This window comes from Hemitrygon akajei, chromosome 2 (genome assembly GCF_048418815.1).
Source record: "Hemitrygon akajei chromosome 2, sHemAka1.3, whole genome shotgun sequence".
Lineage (NCBI taxonomy): Eukaryota > Metazoa > Chordata > Chondrichthyes > Myliobatiformes > Dasyatidae > Hemitrygon > Hemitrygon akajei.
Window position 1 is genome coordinate 147,872,874 of NC_133125.1, and position 18,629 is coordinate 147,891,502.

The following is an 18,629-nucleotide window of genomic DNA, read 5'->3' on the forward strand; positions in this document are numbered from 1 at the left end:
CAGATACAGAATGAAGCTCCCTTATGCTGTCCCAGCACACATTCGCAGGGTCTGACACAGAGTAAAGATCCCTTTGCACTGTTGCACCACACACTCCTTGGGTTGCACACAAAATTTAGCTCCATCTGCTCTGTTCCATCACACACTCCAGGTTAATACATTGAGTGAAGATCCCTTCACATTGTCCCATCATCTGTTCCCAAAGTTTTACACAGAATAAAGTTGTCCTTCCTTTCCACACGCTATACTCTATGACACAGTAGCAGTCAGAGTTGGTTGACAGTACTGACTATGGTGTGTTGGATTAAAGGGAAAGGATCACAACTTTGAAAAAATCCCATTGGAATATTTTCAGAAAACCCGCACGCTCTTTCTGAGATAACCATCTGCTCTCTCCACATTAATGGGCCTTCCCTCCAAGGGAATTGCAGTGCACTTGGAAGTGTCTATCCAGTGATAATGGTGCATGAGTGTGTGACTGCTCATCCAGCCCATGCATCTGCGCCTCTGCTAAACTGTGCAGAAAATTTCCATTTATAATCCATGTCCGGCACTGAGCTCAACCAGAGTGCTGATGGGACAGGGAGCAACAATTGGCCACAGACTTGTGGTTGAGATTGGCAGGGCGAAGGTTAGCACCCATGAGGAAGTTATACCATGCTGAGAGGCCAGTTGATGGTTCCTGTCAAGAAGGTTCACCCGATATGTCTTGTGACTTAAGAAGGGGAAGAAAATTGGGAAGAAGATACAGGGCTGTACCTCATATGCCCTCAATGCCCATAAACATAATGAAACATATTTTGTGAATGGTTGTGGGCACTGAATGGGAGTACCACTCATTCTTAACTATGGAGGGTTTGACAGGGGATAGCTACACTTGTTTACATGTTCTTACTGTTGCTTACTTCATGTGAACTGAGATTATCTGCAGGAATGACCTTACTGGAACCGCACTCAGTGATGCCAACCAGTACCAAAACTGTGTGCCAGCCACACAGTCTAGTCACCATCAGTGAATGCTGGTATCCTCAGCAGGGTGGGCAGTATGTGTGAGGGGGAGAGAGGAAGCATCCCAGTTGTTGTCTGTTGTTGTTCATTGGCTGCCCCCATCAGGACTTGTGGAGAAGCGGGGTTGGCCCACATCAGTTCTGATCTCCATCTTCTCAAGTGAATGCAGAACCCTCTGTAGAAGTTGGTCACAAGGAACAACAAAGAAACTGCTGGAAGAACTCTGGGTTGAGTAGCACTGGTGGGGGCAGGAGTGTGTGGGCGGGTGGGGGGGGGGAGGATTTGCCGATGTTTTGGGTTGAAACCCTGCTTCAGGACTGGAAATGCCATCAGTTTCTTTCCCCACATAGATGCCAGCAGATTGTATGTTGCCCCAGTTTCAATGTCTGTAGTCTCTTGTGGCTTCACTGATTTACAAAGATGACTGACACATTTTGCTGGGAAATTAAAGTTGAGGGGAGGTGGGGGTGGTATGGGGAGTCAACCTATTGGAGGGGTGAGGGTAGATTTATAGTTGTTCCACCTGTAGTGGAAACTAGAGCCAGTGGTTGGTTAATGTAAGACAACTACTGATGACTCATTACGAAATGAAAGAGAAGGTTCTTTGCATTGAGAGCTCCCTATGTTCTATGGATGGAAGTGGAAACTCAATGAAAACACAATGGTGAAAAGGTAATGATAGGGTTGGCTGAGAAAGGACTGAGAGAGTGGTTTGGTGCTGAAAAAGGACCTTTAGAACTGTGTAAATTGCAAATACTTAGGTGTAAAAATTCCTCTTTGATTGCTAGCATTGAATGTTTAATGTGGAAACATTTCTATGGCCCATTCTTTGCTTTTGGAATTTATCTCCATTGCATGATGGAAGTAAATTGCAAAAAGGAGTGGCCATTGGCATCCAGTGCAAGAGACTGCAAGGGCTTCTACTCTCTGCAACACCGAGTAATTGTTGCCCAGTTACTCAACCAAGTCCCTCCCCAAGTTGCTTCGATTCCATCCTGGACTAACTAAAGAGTGCTTTGCTGACTAGGCAAGACGGTCTTAAATGCCAACCAGTCAGGCATGCCTATTGCAAACAGTCTTGCACACAAAGACACATGCACATCAACCAGTCATGCATGCCCACCAGACATGCAGTACTTCAGCAACAACAACTTGCATTCATGTTTGGCTTCCACAACAGGGAACTTTCCAGGGCAATTGCGGGGTGTGGCTGGTGATCCAGAATACTGGGAGGTCTGGTCTGGGTGGAGGAATGGTTGAAGAACCCATTGGATACTCATGCTGAAGTGGCTTGGTGTAACAGGGAGCAGTGTGTGGGTACTGGGTTGGGTGTGGGACAGTGATGTCTATGGGTGAGTTGGGACAGTGTAGAGGGAGATTTACCTATCTAACATATTCCGGGGCATTTCAGTTTGTAATTGGCATTGCACCAGCTTTTGTAACTTTAATACACTCAGAATTTTCAAACACTCACACAAACGTACATTCACATGTGCACATACATAATCTCGGTCAAAATCAAACACTTGCTCAGACACACACACATACTCTCACTCACACAAATGTACACACACACACACACACACACACACACACACACACACACACACACACACACACACACACACACACACACACACACACACACACACACACACTCATTTTGCCTCTTCACTCATTCACTCACACACACATTTGCTCACACACTGAAACGTTCGCATTTGCTCAAACACATCCATGTGCACATGCTCACTCAAACACAAACAGCCACACGCACACATTCATGCACATACTCATATATACATTCACATACATACAGCTTCACTCCCTCACAGACTCTCACCCACACAACCCTTCCCTACCCAGGGTACAACCTTCTTGCCCTTGTTGCATCCTCTCAGAAGCAACATTCCCCACCTCTCTCATATTACCCCTGGGATGAGCAGACTGAATGTGGGGAAAATACAGAAAACAGTGCAAACATTCAGCAGACCAGGCACCATATGTGGAGAGAGGCTGAAGCCCTTGTGTCTCTTGTGTAGAAGGACTTTGAAGTCCAGCTGCTTTGACTCACCCAGTGTGGCTGTATGATCATGGCAAAGTATTCCTCTGGCTGGCTCGACCCCCACCACCACCTCCTGGTTTGTTGATCGCTTGACAGTGCCCAGACAAGCCCCTCAACCCCAGGTGGCTGGGTATTGGCATCATTCTTGAGCTTACAGAAGTCCAGCCCTAGGTGTGGCCGGGTATACAGATCCTTGATCATCTGCCTCGGGGATGCATTGCTTCGCTAACCTAACAGCTGCTCTCGCTTCTCTTTCACCTGCTCCTCACCAGCAAGAGGAGGAAGAGGTCTCCGTTCACCCAACCGAAGGAGATCTGGAGATGTCCAAGGAGTATTTTACAGGAGAAGATGTAAACCCAGGTGACCCTGGTTATGACTATGACTACATTTACCAGGAATATTATGAGGAGCCCACACCGGAGATTGGCCCAGGACTTCCCGTGGAGACAGAGGTCCACATGGAAGGAGTAAGTGCTGAGGCCTGCCTGACCCCTCCATGTTGCACTGGTTGCTCCTTCCCCTCCTTTCGTTGTGTCACCTGGTCTCTGTATGTGTCTCCACAGTCTGCCCTTCTCCGTGTGTGTACTGTCCCTGCTCCTCAAGTACAATGTGATGTCTTCCCTGTGTCCCTCCTCCAATACTGCACTACTGACACTTTCCTTACACTCTGGTGACCTGATCGAGTGCTGCAGTGATGTCTTCAACAGATGGGACACCATTTTCTGCGGCACTGAGGTCGTTGTCCAATGCAGTGACATCATCTGCAACTTCAACGTCATCGCCCACTGCAGTGATGACTCACCTGCTACAATGCAGCCACTGCCTGCCAAAGTGATGTCATCATGGCACAATTATTTCATCACCTGGTCTGATGATGCAGCCACTGTTTGAAATAATGTCACAGCAATGATGTCATCACTTGCTGCAATTATGCCATCACAGGCTGCAATGCAGTTATCAACTGTTGAAGTGATGTCATAACTTGGTGCAATGATCCCATTGCCTGCTATTGTGTTGTAATCACTGGTTGAACCTATGGCACCGCTTTTTTGTAGTGATGTCATTGTCTGCTGAAATGATGTCATTACAGTGCAATGACCTCATCGCCTGATGTGGTGATACAATCACTACTTGAGGTTATGTCATCACTTGTTGCAATAATGCCATAACTCACTGTAACGATGGCATTCACAGGTCAGTCATGACCTTACACATTTGTCTCTGAACTGTAATGTCATTTTCAAGTAACTGATCCCTGCTGTAATACCCACCTGTCTGGGGCTATATGCCAAACAGCTTTGAGGCTATCTGCTACCTAGTGTTGGCAGCCTGCAACTTCTCTGATCTATTGAGAACCATCTGATGTCATTCCTGGAGACAGCACCTCACTCTGGGTGAGGTAATGCATCCCTGTGGTTGGTGCTGCCCAAAATGTGCAGGGGGACCCCACCCCACATTATATCAGTGCAGCTCACCAATGGGTAAATGGTATTATCGGACGTGGAGAGGCTCTGTTCCATTCCTTCAGGCTTCAATCCCTCGGACAATGACGTAAAAGGTTTATATGCTGGTTTCCATGTTATCTACATCAGGAATCCTTCCACAGCCCAGCCAACCACAAGCTGATGGTCTCAAGAGGTCTGGTATTGTGTGGGGTGGGAATGGGATGTCAGACGGCAGTGGGTCAGTAGTGGGAGCAAGGGCAGGAGATTTCTGTGGACCAGCGACCTTACTGAAGACCAAGGGAAGTTTCAATGCTGGTCTGATTCAGTAGTGTCCAGCAGCAGCTGTGCACAGCGTCATTCCCGGCTAGCGACAACCTCACTTATTGCCATCCGGCCCAGAGCAAATCCCGATCAGTGCAATCCACTTCACCACCATCTTGTTAAACTATAAGACATAGGAACAGAATTAGACCATTCTGCCCATCAAGTCTGCTCTGCCATTTGATCATGGCTGATTTGTTATCCATCTCAACCTTATTTCCCTGCCTTCTCCCCATAACCTTTGATGCCAGTTGCGACTTTTTGTTCAATCGTACTCCAGATCGCCACGATCCTTAATCGCTGCCTTTCTGGGTAGACACCAACTCTGCACCATCATGATATACACCAGTCAAAGCCAACACACCCGCTTCCAGTGCCATTTCTAATTGGCACAGTCCTGATCGGTGCCAGTGCCATTCCAATCTGTTCAGTCCTATCTTCCCCACTCCCCATGAGCTCCAAACTAGCACAGTCTCAATTAAAGCATCACCGAGCAGCATAGTCTTTGCACATTGGACCCAGTTTACCCAGCCCTCTTAAGTAACAGCATAACTGAGTCTGGGACTCTTGGAAGTCAGTGGACTCCCCTACCAGTTCCAGTCAGCTTCAGCCTGCTCATTGTAGCTTGGTCCAGTTTAATTCCAGACATTACCAATACCTGGTCCCAAGCAACCTTGATCAGTACCAATACACACAATGCTGGAGGAATGCAACGGTTCAGCCAGCATCCATGGAAGGAAGTGGACTGCTGACGCTTTGGTTCAAGAAGATTTGTCTGAGTTGCCTCTTGCCCCCCACAGACATTACTCAACCTGCTGAGTTTCCCCAACAGATTGACCGTTGCACCAGATTCCAGAATCTGCAATCTCTTATATCTCCAGATCAGCAAATCTCAGTTCATGCACTGCACGATCAACATGACCTTTCCCGGAGAACGAATCCTTGTGCAGTGCCAATCCAGACCAGCACAGTCTTGCTTTTGGAACAACTCCCATCAGCACAATCCCATGTAGTGCCAGACTAGTGGCAGTCCCAATCAGTGTTACCTCAGTCAGTGCCAGCTCCCATCACCAATAGAGCTGGTGAACATGCTTCCAACAAACACCAGATCTAATGAACTCAAATGTCAATTCCAGTTAGTTCCGTTCAGTGTTATACTGCCCAGCACCAAGAGCAATCCAACTGAATAGAGATAGGTCTTCCAGCCTACAATGTTCATGCCCATTTACATTAATACAGTTTGATATCCTTCTATGTCTTGCTGTATTTAACTGTCTGTCTAAATATCTCTTAAAAAAATGGTGATCCTGTCTCCACTAACTCCTCTGCTAGATGCTTCCAGATAAGCAACATCGTTTGTATTAAAAACTTCCCTATCTTAGATCCCCTTAAAACTCTCTCCCACCTTAAACCTTCAACATCTGCACATAGAACACACAGTACTTGTCCCGTCTAATGTAGTTCCCAACACCGTTCACACATGGTACCTGTCCTGTTGAGCACCCAGCTCTCATTTCTCTGCATCACTCTCCGTAATGCACAGGTCCCTGTTCATCACTAGTTCCTCTTCGACACCAGTGTGACCAATGTCAGTTCCAGTCAGTGTGATCCCATGCATCAACAGCCCGGGTTGATGATGGTCCGGACTGATCCCGACCAGTAATGACCAGTGCTGAGCAGTCCTGATCAGCATTTCCAGATCCTGTTTGTGCCAGTGGTGTGACCTACCCACTGTTGCACCCACCTCCAGTGTTTGGATGTGCTGCTTCACAGGTTTCAGCTGGTATGGTTCCTCCAGCTCACTGCCAGTGGTCGGGCAGCGGTAAGTTGACGAATCCCTCCTCTGGGCCAGTGAAGGGAGCCCTGGTGTCTTACCCATTCTGCTGTGTTTGCTTGCAGGTGGCCCTGGCTGGTCTGAAGGGAGAGAAGGGGGAGCCGGCAGTGATCGAGCCTGTGAGTGTCTCAATGGCCCTCATCCCTCACCCTTCCACATTATACCCAACCTCACTTCTTACTCTTCGCAGCTAACTCCACCCCATCCCTCACCCCTATCTTCATCTTCATCCTTGACCCCTCAAATCATCATCATCAGCTCATCCCTACCCCCATCCTTGCCCCTCACTCCTCTCTGCTTACTCCTCATCCCTCACCGTTATCATCAACCTCACCCTTCACTCCTTGCACCTCACCACTGATCCCTCATCCCTACCACAATCAATACTCCTCGCTAAACCAGCACCATCTCCTTCCTATCCACGTCCATAACCCTCATGTCAGCCCACCCCTCCATCTCTCTCAACCTAAACCTCTCACCCCTACTCTCACCTCATATCTCCCTCCCTACTCACTCCTACCCACATTCCTTATGCAATTTCTTCAATCTTCCTCACCCCCCACTTTGATGGCATACCACAACTGCATCTCGTGACTCACCCGCTCCCACTCTCAATCCCTCTCCTGAGTCCCACCCCTCTCCCTTCTCTTCATTCTCCTCTCTCCCGCAGCCTTCCCCATCATCTCACTCAATTTTCTACATCCTTCCAAACCCACTCCTCAGCTCCAATCTTTTCACCTTCCCAACTCCCAAACTCCCATCCTCAAATGGTTTCTCATCTTCCCACCCATCCCTTTACCACTGCCCTACTTGTGGCCTGTTCTTCCTTTTCCCTCCCTCAATTCCAGCTTTCCTCTCCCTCCATCCCTCAGCAGCTACCTCCACAAACTCCTCCACCCCATCTAACCTACGCCTTTGTGCCCACAGGGGATGCTGGTTGAAGGTCCCCCTGGTCCAGAAGGCCCACCGGTGAGTAGGGAAACCGATCATTGCCCTGTGAGTGAGTGAGTGAGTGAGAGAGAGAGAGAAGGGGGGAGTGGACTTGCCTGTTTAGTCCTCTACCTGCTGGATTCCAAGACTTACAATGTGTTTCCCTCCAGTGGAGGAACCACCCTGTCCCAGAGGGTATCTGTCCAATGGGAACTGAAGTTTGGAGGCTGAGGTAGCTTCCCTCAGCACTACTTCAGAATGGGAGGGGAAAGATGAGGGTGGTGGAAGGAGCTCCTTTTGTCTGTTATGTTCCAGTAAGGGCAGGAATGGTGGAAGGTTGAGCAGCCCTTACGTGATACCATGTGAGGGGGCATTTTGGAGAAGTGTAGAGTCCATAGATGGGAAGGGTCAGAGGTTATGTGGAGGGTTAGGGAACGGGGTGAGAGGGGGAGAACGGGAAGAAAGAGAAAAGGGGAAAGGAAAGGGAGAGCGAGAGAGGAGGGGGAAGGGAGCTGTAGAGAGGAAGGGAATATAGTGGGAGAGAGACAGGGAAAGTTAGGAGGGAGGGACAGGGACAGTACAAGGAAAGAAGAGGGTGAAGAGAGAGGGAGAGAGGAGAGGGAAGGGAAAGGGAAAGGGAAGAAAGGAAGAAGCAGGAAGGAAGAGAGAGGAGGAAGGAACTAGAGAAAGAGGGGAAGCAGAAAGGGAAGGGAGGAGGGGAAGTAAGAAACAGGACAGAATTGATGCATGTTGACTCTGACACAGAGAAGCCACTCTGTCAGTTACTTCCCTGCCACCTCCCTGTGAGCTGACTGCCTGGGGAAAGGATGAAAGGTGGATTTCTGGTTTGTACAGGAGTGTTGCAATCTCACCAAGAGCCTGTGGGTGTCCAAACCAACACCCTCACTTGTCTGTAAGTGCCTTACTGGAGGGACCACTTAATTCCATAACAATTGGCTTTTCCCTCTGTGGTTCCTCTCTCTCATTGATCTCACTTGTCTGTCTGTTTGCACCCTCCATGACTCTCTTGCACTGTTCCCCTACCCTTCCTATCTTCAATAACTTTCCTCCTTTCACTATCTTTGTCTTGCATCTTTTCTGTCCTGCTTGCATCCACCTCTCTTTCTTTCCCTTTCACACTTTCCTCTCCTGAAAGGCAGACAATGACAAAGATTTCCTCTCTCTGACTCTCTTATCCCTCATCTCTCTCCAGTTGTCTTTCCTTTCTCTTGCTTTTTCTGGTGCTCCTTATCTCCCATTCTCCTTTTCTCTCCTTCCCCTCTCTTTCCCACCCTTCTCTTTCTCTAGCTTTCCTCCCCTCTCTTCCTTCCCTCTCTTTCATTTCTCTCGTTTTCCTCACTCTGTTCCTTTCCCTCAACTTTTTGCTCTTCCCTCTCCCCTCCCACTTTCTCTCCATTCTCTTCCTTTCTCCTTTCCTCTTTTACAATCTCTCTCTCCCTTTCCATCGCTCTCCCTCCATCATTTTCTCTCTCCCTCTCCTACTCTCTTCCTTTCTTGCATTTCTCTTCTCTCTTCTCTTACACTCTTTGCTTCTTCTTTTTCTATCTCCCTTTCTTATACTTTTTCCTTTAAAATTTTCCTCTGATCATCAAAATCTCCTGACTTTATAGCACATATGATGCATGTGTATTTTCAATTTTGTCCCCTATTTCCCTCACTTGCCCGACCGCCCACATCAACTCATTGAAGATTTCAGCTGAAATAACTTGGTTGGACAGAGGACAAATTCCGTACTGCCTGTGGACCCTCTCTCTCTCTCTCACTTTCTGCCTTTCCTACCAAAGTGGATAACTTCACATTGATCCACGATAGATGCATTTGGTCAATCACTCTATGTCTGTTCCCACTAACAGGAGATTTGGTCTATGGGCGAATGTGAGATATCAGCTCCTGAACCAGCCATGAATGGGAACATTATATCCTGCCTCTTGCACACTGCCAAGCTCTGAGTATATTTACAGGTCATGGGGTGACCATTGCACTACAGTTGTGGGATCATGCTGTTCTCATCTTGCTGGTGGGTGAGCTACCCTGCCTGTAAGCAGGTAGAGATGATAGAAGGGTTCAGACACCCAACTCCACTCTTACCAAAACACCGGCAGTAGCAGTGTACATCAAAGAAATTGTGGCAGCTGGTCTAACTTTGTCTTTGATGTGTCTGCAGGGTCTGCCTGGTCCTCAAGGCCCACCGGGACCCCCTGGACCTACTGGAGATCCTGGAGAGAGGGTGAGTCAGTTCATTTTGCATGCGAAGTGTGGTGACTGATGGGAAGGGGGGTGTGTTGGAGAATGATGGGAAAGCAGTGTCGGGAGTGGTGTCAGGATGGGGAGTGGTGTTTGGGGTGGGGTGTGGCAAGTAATGAGGAAGGAATGTTTGGAATTATGGGGAGTGATGGGGAGGGTGTGGAGTGATGTGGAGGGTTGGGAGTGATGGCGAGGAAGTTTGAGAGTGGGATGTGGTGTGGAGAGTGATGGGGAGGGTTTAGGGAGTGATGAGGAGGCTTGTGGGGAGTGAAGGGGAGAGGTGGGAAATGATGGGGAAAGTGGGGGTGGGGAGTGAACTAGTGATATTTATTTATTATTGTCAAGTATTGAAAAGCTTGTCTTGCCTACTGTTCATACCAACTGAGTCATTATACAGTGCATTGTTGCAGAACAGAACAAGGTAAAACAATATCAATGCAGAATAAAGTGCTACAGTTCCAGGGAAAGTGCAGTGCAAGTAAACAGTAAAGTGCAGAATCATAAGGAGGTAGATTGTGAGGTGAAGATTACATCTTATTGTTCAAGAAGTCTGTGCAAGAGTGTAAGAACAGCAGGATAGAAGGTGTTCTTGAGCCTGGTGGTATGTGCCTGAGTATTCTCTGTCCAATGGGAGATGGGAAACCAGAGAATTTTGGTGTGGGTTGGGTCTTTGATTACGTTGACTGCTTTGCCTTGGCAGTGAGAAGTACAGACAGATTACATGGAGTCTGAGGCTGGTTTCCGTGATATGCAGTTTCTTGTGCTCACGTGCAGAGCAATTACCATCCCAAACGCGATGCATCCAGATGGAGTGCTTTCTATGGTGCAGTGATAAAAACTGGTAGCTGTTGACAGAGATATGTAGAGGCATTGCTGACCTTTCTTAGTCTTGACATCAACAAGGTAGGACCAGGACAGGCTATTGGCAATGTTCCCTCTAACCTGTAATTACCAGTGTGCACAAAAATTATGTGTTGGCCAATTGTTTGCCTACTGACACCAGCATGTGCACATTGAATAATTTCTTCAATGAAAACAGTATAAATAAGTCAGTCACAAACAGGAGACAATATGCAGATGCTGGAAATCTAAGCAACACACACATGATGCTGGAGGAACTCAGCAGGCCAGGCAGCATCTATGGAAAAGAGTTCAGTCAACATTTCAAGCCGAGACGCTTCAACAGCACAGCAGCCTCAGCCTGAAACGTCAACTGTTCTCTTTTTCATAGATGCTGCCTGGCCTGCTGAGTTCATCCAGCATTGTGTGTGTGTGTGTTTGTGTGTTGCTATTAATAAGTTAGTTCTAAAATCTGCAGACAAGTCTTTGCAAACTCCACATTTTCAACACCATGCTCATCAGAAATGGGAAAACGAAATGTGATTGTGAATGATTGCGATATATGCCTAACATGCCAATGAGGTAAATGATGACAACCATGTGAAGTTTAAATTCCTTTGTGCGCTAGAAATGGAAGATACGTGTGTGCACATACAGGTACAGCTTAGAGGGAACATTAACTATTGGTGTGCTCACTCCTAGAGACTTGAAACTCTCAGCCCTCTCAACCTCAGCACCATTGACGTAGACAGGAGCATGTGCACAACCTACACTGGTGAAGTCAATGACCAAGTCATTTTTTGACATTGAGGGGAAGTTAGTTGTCATATCTCTGTGTCACTAGCTTTCTTACCTACTGCCCATTACGCCACTAGCATTTAGGGCAGCAATGAAGGCCTTCCCTCCATCTCTGGTAATCCATTATATCATACACAGATATCAAACATAGCTGTTTCCATAACATTTTTCTTTTTTCGACTGGTCAGGGTTGCTAGTCCTGAACTGAACCACTGAACCTAGAGGACTGGTGGACCACTTTTAGATTGGCCTTTACCCTTTGACCTGTATGGCATGGGTGACGCTACCAAGGGTCAAACTCATGGCCCTGACTCTAGCCAACATATCTCTCCAGGTCATTGAGGCACACAAGCTTCCAAACCCTATGATGAGGCTGAGATCCTCCTGGAGGAATAGGCTCTCAATTTCCTTCTCCTACTCTGTCATCATTTTTTGAGATACGGCATGCTGTGGTGGTAAATAGAGGTGCATACAGTTAGAGCAGATGATGCAAAGGTTAGTGGTGCTCTGCATAGAGTAGAAAGCTGTCAAAGGGTACAGTGAGATATACAGTAGATCATTTGCACATAAGGGCGATGAAATGACAGATGGAATTTAACCTGGCCAAACGTGAAGTATTACAGTTTAGGAGATCTAAAGTAAAGATCAAAGGTAAAATGTTGACGTGTGGAGGGATCTTGTGGTTCAAGTCCATAGCTTGCTGAAAGTGGATAGAAAGATCGGTAGGATGGTAAACTTGCCTTTAGTAGTTGAAGAACTGAATTCAAGAGTGGGGAAGTTATGTTCATACAGTATACGAGATAAGCTTTTGTTTGCTGCAATTCATTACACACTGCATTGAGGTAATATAAGGTAAAATAATCACAGAATGCGGAATAAAACATAACAGCTACAGAAAAAGTACGGCACAGGAACACAATAAGTTGTAAGTTCATAACGAGGTAGATTGTGCGGTCAAAGATCCATCTTATTGTAGGAGGGAACCATTCCATACTCTTATAACAGCAGGGTCCCTGAGCCCAATGGGAGGTGGAAGAATGGGAAATGTCTGAGTGGGTAAGCAGAGATTGACAGGATTTTGATTGAAAGGGAGTTAGGGGGAAAAGATGGGAGAAATAGGGTTGAGAAAAAAAAATCCATGATTGAGTAGTATAGCAGACTCAGTGAGCTGAATGTCTTGATTTGGCTCCTATGTCTTGTGATCTTACATTAGGTAACATCCTGTGCTATTGAATGAGGTGTAAAGAGAAGTGGTAGTGGGGGGGGGGGGGGGGTGGGGTGGTGGAGGCAGCTGGAGTCCTTCAATGTAACCTGGATGTATGTTACCTGTTCAGGCTGGTTTACTGTGTACATGTGTGGCACTCACTCACAACCTGTAGTCCTGCCATGTCACACGTGTAATCACATGTTCATTTCTGCGTATCATGGATTGAAGTGCATGGTGGCATTGCCTGTCATGTATTTAAACCCATGTCCAGTGCTGACTGGTGTTTGCTTAAGCCGACGTACAGCGCTACCCATTACATGTTTAATCCGTGTGTGGGGCAGTCTCTCATGCGATCAGTCCATGTGCAGATCTTGCCTTGCTGACCAACTCACTCTGCTCCTTCCCTCTGTTCCCAGGGCAGGAAAGGACGTCCTGGTCTTCCTGGGGCTGACGGGCTGCCCGGACCCCCCGGGACAGCACTCATGCTGCCGGTAGGTGGAGAGGTGGTACGTGGGGGGTGGAGTTAGGGGCAGGTGTGGTTGTGCTGTTTGTGGTCCCAGGTGGGGGATGGTGGGGATGAGATGATTGGGGATGATGGTGAGGGTGGGGCAGTTGCAGATTGGGAGTGGGGATGGGTGCGGTGGACGTGGTGGTCCTCCCCCTACTCTGCCCCTGACTGAGCTCCAGCCCTGTGCTTTCTTTTTCTCCAGTTCAGGTTCGGTGCCAGTGGGGGGTCCAAGGGTCCGGTGGTCTCTGCACAAGAGGCTCAGGCACAAGCTATCCTTCAACAAGCCCGGGTAAGTAAGCAGCTACAGACCATTTCCACCCGCCCAACCTAGCCCCCATGTCCCATCCTTCATGCTCCCAGCCCCCTCCTCTGGACTTTGCCCTGACTCCAATCCACTCATTCCTCTTGGGTGAACATGCAATGCTCACCTCACTCCCAACTCTCCTACTCCTACTCCTCCATGGGCACTGGGCGTGAGCTGGGTGGTTACACATTGGCGGCTCATCCTGTGGGGTGCTGTTTGGGCACTGGGACAAGATCAGGTTGCCGTGACCCTACATTTGCCAACTTCATTGAATTGAATTGAATTAAATTGACTGCATTACTTACATCCATCATGAGGAGTAACAATCTTTACATTATGTCTCCGTCTAAATGTGCAGTGTGTAATTTATAGTGATTTGGACAGTCAATATAGCACCGAAATACAACCGTATCAGCATGAATTAATCAGTCAGATGGCCTGGTGGAAGAAGCTGTCCTGGAGCCTGTTGGTCCTGGCTTTTATGCTGTGGTAACGTTTCCCGGATGGTAGCAGCTGGAACAGTTTGTGGTTGGGGTGACTTGGGTCCCCAATGATCCTTCAGGCCCTTTTTACACACCTGTCTCAGTAAAAGTCCTGACTAGTGGGAAGTTCACATCTACAGATGCGCTGGGCTGCCCACACCACTCTCTGCAAAGTGCAGAGTCCTGCGATTAAGGGAGGTACAGTTCCCACACCAGGCAGTGATGCAGCCAGTCAGGATGCTCTCAATTATGCCCCTGTAGAAAGTGCTTAGGATCTGGGGATTCAAGCCAAACTTCCTGAACCGTCTGAGGTGAGGGGCACTGTTGTGCCTTTTTCACCACACAGCCGGGATGTACAGACTGTGTGAGATCCTTGGTGATGTTTTGCCGAGGAACTTAAAGCTGTTCACCCTCTCAACCCCAGACCCATTGTTGTCAATAGAGGTTAGCCCATCTCCATTTGTCCTGTAATCCACAACCAGCTCCTTTGACTTTGTAACATTGAGGGAGAGGTTGTTTTCTTGACACCACTGTGAGGGTGATGGCTTCTTCTCTGTAGGCTGCCTCGTTATTATTTGAGATTAGGCTGATCAATGTAGTATCCCAGGAGCCTTGTCCTCCTGACGTTATGCGACTGCTGCAGGAGGGTGAGCAGGATGGGGTAAGGGGCGTGCCGTTTCACTGCAAACTCTGGCACAGGCAGCCCCTCAGTCAGACCTCTCCTTCGAGGATTTGCTGCTGCTCACTGGTTGATTCATCCTCCATTTTCTCTTTCAGTTGGCTTTACGTGGGCCATCAGGACCGATGGGCTTCACGGGAAGACCCGGACCCATGGTAAGTCATTTTCTTCTGCTGTGATGTTGTTTCCTCAGCCGGCTACTGAGTGATTCAAGGTCATTGTTGCACACGCACAAGTCTACGCGTGCACAAGTACAATGAAAAATGTAACTGCAGACCACGGACAAAACAGTCACAAGAAAAACACTGATTTTATTTCATTTACATTTAATTTAACAAGTAAACACACAGCTCATTGTAGTACAAAATGATCAAAGAGGCCCCAGTGTTGCTATACACGGGGGCAGTGATGAGGGCCAGTTGTCCAGGTTACTTCAATGTCTAAATAGCTGAAGGAAAGTAGCTGCTTTGAGCCTGGTGGTGTGGGACTTCAGGCTTCTCTACCTCTTACCCACATATTGGGCTGAGTGCACAATGTTCAACCGTTTCTTTAGTGCAGAGTGCTGCTATACTGAGGTAGCAGTCGGGTAGTGCGGGCTAGATCAGGAACCAAATTGTTGAAGGGAAGTAGCTGTTCCTGAACATGGTGCTGTGGGACTTCAGGCTTCTGTACTTCCTGCCTGATGGTAACTGAGGGAAGTTACCCTGGCTCAGATGGCGGGAATCTTTTACAAGAGAGAATATGTTTAGGACAAAAAAAAGTCGATTGTGGAGATTGGGTGAAAGTGTTAGAGGGATTGTTCATCAAACTGGGCTGTAAAATGCCCCTTAACAAATAAAATAGAAGAAGCTCTAATTAATGAATAGTGTCAGAAACCTAATATGGAATATTTTGAATCAATTTGGCTGCTGTCTACCTGATGTATCTGGCCTCATTCTGTCACTCACTTTCCCTCCGTCTGCCTCATTCTGTCTCTGTCTCTCTCTCACTCTTTTTCTGAGGGATGTTGGGTAGGCTGGGACTTTATCCTTCAGAGAGTTGGAGACTGAAGAGAGACCTTATAGAATAATATACCATCACGAGGGGCATAACTAGAATGAACTCATGCAGTCTTTAAGGGAAGTAAAAACCAGAGGGCACAGGGTTAAATGGAGATGGGAAAGATGGAATAGCAACCTGAGGAACAACTCAGGTTGTGCGGAGATGATGTGTACTTGGAACGAGCTGACAGAGAATGTAGTTGATGTCGGTACAATACATGGATAGCATTGTTTAGAGCATATATGTCAAACTCAAGGCCTGCGGGCCAAATGCGGCCCGCGGTGGAATTATCTTTGGCCTGCGAGATAATATCTAATTACTATTAAAGCTGGCCCCAGTAATCGAAGTGCCTATGGCGTATCATATGGCTAATGCTGAGTTTATTCAGGTACCAGGTTTTCAGGGTTTTTAGTGTTTATTCGGCAGTCTTGCTCGGCAGTCTTCTTCATAAGAAACGGAATTTGTAAAGTGAAACACTTTGTAGTTATAGCAGAGACTGAGACACATGAGAGCAGGCTGAATAAACGGAGGCAACGAAAGCTGCGTTCGCACGCGTCTGACTGATCCAGCCCGCATGAAGCTGCATTTTGCTCAATCCGGCCCATGACCTAAAATGAGTTTGACACCCCTGGTTTAGAGGAATACTGTATAAACACAAATGTATTTATTTGTTGGGCATTATGATGGGAATGGAAAAGCTGGGTTGAAGGACCTTTTCTCATACATCACAGAAATGACCCTATAACCCAAAGTGTTCATGCCATCAAGTACCTGTCCATACAAACCCCAAGTCCCACTCATGTTTCCCAGCCTGAACAGCTCATTCTTTCAAGGTCATAAGTGCTGTGAGAGTATCTGCCTCCAGTGCTCCTTCACAGAATATATTCCTGATCCCACCCACTCTCAAGAGGAATAACTCAGAATCTTCTTACCCCTTATTTTAAACCTATACCCCGCAGCTTCAGGTGCCTCTGTAACGGGGAAGAGTTCCCTCCTATCAGCCCTCAAGAAATTTGTCTGCCTCTTGTCATGTTCCCCCCAGCCTCCTCTGCTCCAACGGAATCAAACAGAGCACATCTAGTTTTAATTATTTAAAGCCATTCAGGAAGTATAATGAAATAACATTTTAATGTATTTTGCATTGTGCTATATACAACAACACTTTATAGTTTATAAATGTGAAAACTGTTTAAAGCTTTGCCCATAGTGTGAAGGTGGGTAAGGGCTGTGGGTGAGTGAGGGGAAGGTCCAGGATGGTTGGATGGAAGTGGAGGGAGGGGAATACAGGTGCAAGGCGAGCTGTGTGTGTGCAGGGAGAAGGGAGTACAATTGTTATTTGCTGATGCTGACCAAGACACCATATCCGGCCACTCCAAGAGGCTTCCACAGACGGGATCACTTGTGTTCATGTTGGTTTCCTGCTTGTCTTTTAGGGGAGTCCTGGAGCAATAGGCTTGAAGGGAGAGCAAGGGGATTTTGGTCCTCAGGTAGGTAATGGTGGGAAAAGGGTGGAAGGGAGGGGTAGGATGTGACTGTGTGGGGTCATGGTGAATGTGTTGAGGTACAATGAGTGTTGGGGCAACATCGGATGTGACAATGTCACAGTGAGTGTGATAGGGAATGTTGAGAGTGATGGGAAATGTTGAGTGTGACACTGACAGTTAGTGTGATGGAGAACATTGAGTGTGATGGTGTCACGGTGAGTGTGATGAGGAATGTTGAGTGTGACAGTGTCATAGTGAGTCTGATGGGGAACATTGTGTGTGATGGTGTCACAGTGAGTGTGATGGGGAACATTGAGTGTGATGGTAAACATTGTGTGTGATGGTGTCATGGTGAGCGAGTTGGGGAACGAGTGTGATGGTGTTATAGTGAGTGTGATGGGGAATGTTGAGTGTCACGGTGAGTGTGGCAGTGTGACAATAAGTGTGATGGGAAACATTAAGTGTGATAGTTTCACTGTGAGTTTGATGGGCAACGTTGTGTGTGATGGCATCACAGTGAGTGTGATGGGAAACATTGTGTGTGACAGTGACACTGTGTGTGTGATGGTGTCATAGGGAATGTGATGGGGAATACTGTGTGTGACAGGATATAGTAAATGTCACAGGAAAAAGTAAGTATGTCAGGGAATTGATGGGATCACACTTCGTGTGTCAGGAAATAGTAAATTTAGTGGGGCAAGAGTGAATGTCACAGAGTTATGGGACTGTATCATGGAGTGTTGAGTGTGTCAGGGAATGGTGAGTGTGACAGGTTAATGGTGAGTGCAATGGGATCAGTAGATGTGATGGAGTCACAGTGATAGTGGCAGGCCACACAGAGTATGGCAGAGTCATGGTGAGTGTGACAGGTTGGTGGTGAGTGGAACAGTTTAATGGTGAGTGTAACAGGTTAATGGTGGGTGTGATGAAGAATAGTGTCACAGAGTCACGATGAGTGTGATGGAGTCATGGTGAGTATGACAGATTAATGGTGAGTACAATGGAGTGTGACAGAGTCACGGTGAGTGTGACAGGTTAATGGTGAGTGTGATGGAGAATGGAGTGTGACAGAGTCACTCTGAGTATTGGGAAATGGTGAGTGTAACAGGGAAGAGAGTGTGACAGAGTCATGGTGAGCGTGACAGGGAAGTGTATGTGATAGAGTCACTGAGTATTGGGGAACGGTGAGTATGACAGAGTCACTCTGAGTATTGGGGAACGGTGAGTATGACAGAGTCACTGAGTATTGGGGAACGGTGAGTATGACAGAGTCACTCTGAGTATTGGGGAACGGTGAGTATGACAGAGTCACTCTGAGTATTGGGGAACGGTGAGTATGACAGAGTCACTCTGAGTATGGCGAACAGTGAGGTTAATGGTGAATGTGATTGAGTGTCAGGAGTATGTTGGGGCAGTGA

The 18,629-nt window shown here is 47.4% G+C and overlaps 1 protein-coding gene across 1 annotated transcript in view; it reads left to right on the forward strand.

Annotated features, from left to right (window-relative positions):
• The window catches only part of LOC140716737 (uncharacterized), a 251,627-nt gene that overhangs the window by 103,231 nt on the left and 129,767 nt on the right, over window positions 1–18,629 (forward strand). The window contains 7 exon segments of the mRNA XM_073029546.1: window positions 6,739–6,792; window positions 7,601–7,642; window positions 9,789–9,851; window positions 13,130–13,204; window positions 13,424–13,510; window positions 14,785–14,841; window positions 17,161–17,214. Of these exon segments, the coding sequence (XP_072885647.1) occupies window positions 6,739–6,792; window positions 7,601–7,642; window positions 9,789–9,851; window positions 13,130–13,204; window positions 13,424–13,510; window positions 14,785–14,841; window positions 17,161–17,214 (432 nt within the window).